At 37.3% G+C, this 3,119-nt stretch overlaps 1 protein-coding gene across 2 annotated transcripts; it reads left to right on the top strand.

Moving 5' to 3' along the window:
• The first annotated feature begins 268 nt into the window (after window positions 1-268).
• On the top strand, window positions 269-2,411 carry LOC106343878. Of its 2 annotated transcripts, XM_013783222.1 has the most exons (5): window positions 269-347; window positions 434-935; window positions 1,096-1,545; window positions 1,619-1,940; window positions 2,043-2,411. In XM_013783222.1, the coding sequence occupies exons 2-5, from the start codon at window positions 489-491 to the stop codon at window positions 2,177-2,179; spliced, it is 1,356 nt and encodes a 451-aa protein (XP_013638676.1). In that variant the 5' UTR covers window positions 269-347; window positions 434-488; the 3' UTR covers window positions 2,180-2,411. The 2 variants fall into 2 exon arrangements, with proteins under 2 accessions (XP_013638676.1, XP_013638675.1); XM_013783221.1 differs by lacking the exon at window positions 269-347 and having other exon boundaries at window positions 399-935.
• Window positions 2,412-3,119: the final 708 nt, after the last annotated feature.

Raw genomic sequence — 3,119 nt, forward strand, 5'->3', positions numbered from 1 at the left:
ATTTATAAAATTAGGTTGTAAAATTAAAAATCTTCAATGTTTATAGTAACATTGGCTAAAAAAAAAAACTTTATAAAAAAAATTAAAAATCTTCCTAAGGGAAAAAAGTTTATCAGCAGTACCACGTGTCCCGTGATTGTCAAATCATGATTTTTTCATGAACACATAACTACATTTTCTTTTTGTTTTATTACGAAACCAAAGTCAATCTTACAAATGGTTCAACAACACAAGTTCGTTTGTTAAACTGAGATTTACACTTTGGCTCCACACCGAGACGCGATGTAATCATAAGCAAGTGGTTTACAATTTGCAGTAGTGTCTATATGAGTTGTCAAAAATGCCACGTAAGCATCAATCATTGTCTATAAATAACCTCAACTACTATATCTGTTCCTGATTCTGTCCTTTCTGCTTCTAACCGCGTCATCAGATCACAATTTGAAAGAAAAAAAAACAGAGAAGCTTCTTGATTATATTAACTGTCCATGGCGGACATCGACATCGGAACAGCAGCAGGAGGAGACAACGGAGGAGGAGGAAGACGAGAGCCGTTGATCAACCGTGAAAGCAAGTTCACGCGCTGTGTCTCTCACGCGCAAGACGAGCTCCAGAGTTTCCGGAAGTATCTGAGATGGATGTGCGTGGATCAGTCGAGCCCCTGGATGGCGGTTCTCTCTTGGTCCATGTTCGTCGTCTTCACGATCGTGGTTCCCGCCACGTCTCACTTCATGCTCGCTTGCGCTGACTGCGATAGTCATCACTCGAGGCCGTACGATTCCGTAGTTCAGCTTTCTCTAAGCAGCCTCTCTGCTCTTTCTTTCATCTGTCTCTCGAGATTCGTCAGCAAGTATGGTCTCCGACGGTTCCTCTTCTTCGATAAGCTTTGGGACGAGAGCGAGACTGTGAGGCGAGGATACACCAATCAGCTCAATGTAAGTTTTTTGCATTCTCCTTTTTCAAAAAAAAATGTGTTTTTTGCATTCTTGATTTGACTTCTTGAAATTTTGTTCTTTATGATCAACTAACTATAACATATGCGATATTGATGAACTAATGATTCCACGACGAATTTATCGTTTCTAATTTATGCAGAGATCGGTAAAGATTCTGTCCTACTTTGTCACACCTTGTTTCTTAGCGATGAGTTCATACAAGATCTGGTGGTACGCTTCAGGAGCTTCTCAGATTCCTTTCCTCGGTAACGTTATCTTGAGTGATACGGTCGCTTGTGTTATGGAGCTATGCTCGTGGCTTTACCGTACTACCGTGATCTTCTTGGTTTGTGTCCTGTTCCGTCTCATTTGTCATCTTCAGATCCTTAGGCTCCAAGACTTCGCTCAAGTCTTTCAGATGGATTCAGACGTTGGTTCCATCTTGTCTGAACATCTCCGCATCAGACGTCACCTGAGGATCATCAGCCATCGATACAGAACCTTCATATTGTTGTCTTTGATTCTTGTCACTGGAAGTCAGTTTTACTCTCTGCTTATCACCACTAAGGCGTATGCTGAATTGAATATCTACCGAGCTGGAGAACTCGCAGTGAGTTTTGTCTTTTTATAACTTTCTATAGAATCTTGATGACAAATTTCGCTAACTCTTTTGTTTATCTCAGCTATGTTCAATGACGCTACTCACTGCGCTGCTCATTCTACTACGAAGTGCTTCGAAGATCACACACAAGGCTCAGGCAGTGACTTGCCTTGCAGCCAAGTGGCATGTCTGCGCGACAATAGAGTCCTTTGAGACAGTTGATGGAGAGACACCAAGGTTAGTTAATAGATCAAGCGGACACGGGTACTATGCAACAGATGTTGATGCTGGAGATTTAGACGACAGTGAGGATTATGGAGACGAAGAAGATGATTTTGATAACAATGATCTCATCCCTGCTTATGCTTATAGCACCATATCATTCCAAAAACGACAAGCTCTTGGTAACATAATATACTCTGAATACAAACCAAATCTCATATATATATACTTCAGATCTCTAGTTATTTATACTCACTTTTACAAATTTTTGTTGGACTTTGCAGTGAATTACTTTGAGAACAACAAAGCAGGAATCACTGTGTTTGGGTTTACACTCGATAGAAGTACTCTTCATACGATATTTGGAATTGAAATGTCACTTGTTCTCTGGCTTTTGGGTAAGACCATTGGGATTTCTTGAAGCATTCCTTGGATCATCAAAGTTTTGGCTCACTTATTGGGTGATATTGCTTACATATGTGGGTGTACACAGAGGCTCTTTGTAACAAATACTATTTCCTAATTTTTTGATCATTTGTAAATCATCTTGTTTGTTCTTTAATGCGTTGAGTTTGTAACAAGTTTCATATGTTCAAGGAGAGAACTTTATAGTAAATTAGATTGGTCTTACAAAGCTCTGCCTTTGTTGTCTATGTTTTGTAAGTTTGAACTTGTTATATTTGACTTTGTGATTTTGCTTTCTGAATCTGTTTTCCTTGTTAATTCAATCGAAATTTATAAGATCTCTGGTTTCTAGTCAGTCAGTTAAGAATGAAAATAAAAATTTAAGAGATTTGAAAAGAATTTGAAAGTTCTCTTTTGAAGATAAACTTAATACGTATATAGCTGTAGATTTCAATTGTTCAAAGTATTTAGCATTTAAATCAGGTTGATTGTTTTGTAGATTTCAAAACACTACATTTTTATTAAGAATCTATTAATTTTAATTATCATATAAATTAAGAAATCTGACTCAATTGTTCAAAGTATTTAGCATTTACCCCATGTTGACAGAAAAGAGTATTTACTATTTAACACCTCAGTAATTGTGTTTCGACAAGGAGCAATCAAAATCCTCTAATAGTGGGCTAGTACAAACAATCAAAAAGTATTGGGGGCATATGTACAAGTTTATATAATAAACTAGGGTCGGTCCGCCCTACGGACGGGATATAATTTACTTTTAATCAAGATTATTATTTTTATATGATTTGTGGTTTGAGTTTTAGTTTTACATTTGTAAGAGATGTATATGAGATATACTATTTTCTTAAATTTTAAATTAACCAAAAAAACTAATTTTTACTATTAGCATAATCTCTCTCTCTCTCTCTCTCTCCCTGTCCCTCCCTCCCTCCCTC

This window comes from Brassica oleracea, chromosome C5 (genome assembly GCF_000695525.1).
Source record: "Brassica oleracea var. oleracea cultivar TO1000 chromosome C5, BOL, whole genome shotgun sequence".
Classification (NCBI taxonomy): domain Eukaryota; kingdom Viridiplantae; phylum Streptophyta; class Magnoliopsida; order Brassicales; family Brassicaceae; genus Brassica; species Brassica oleracea.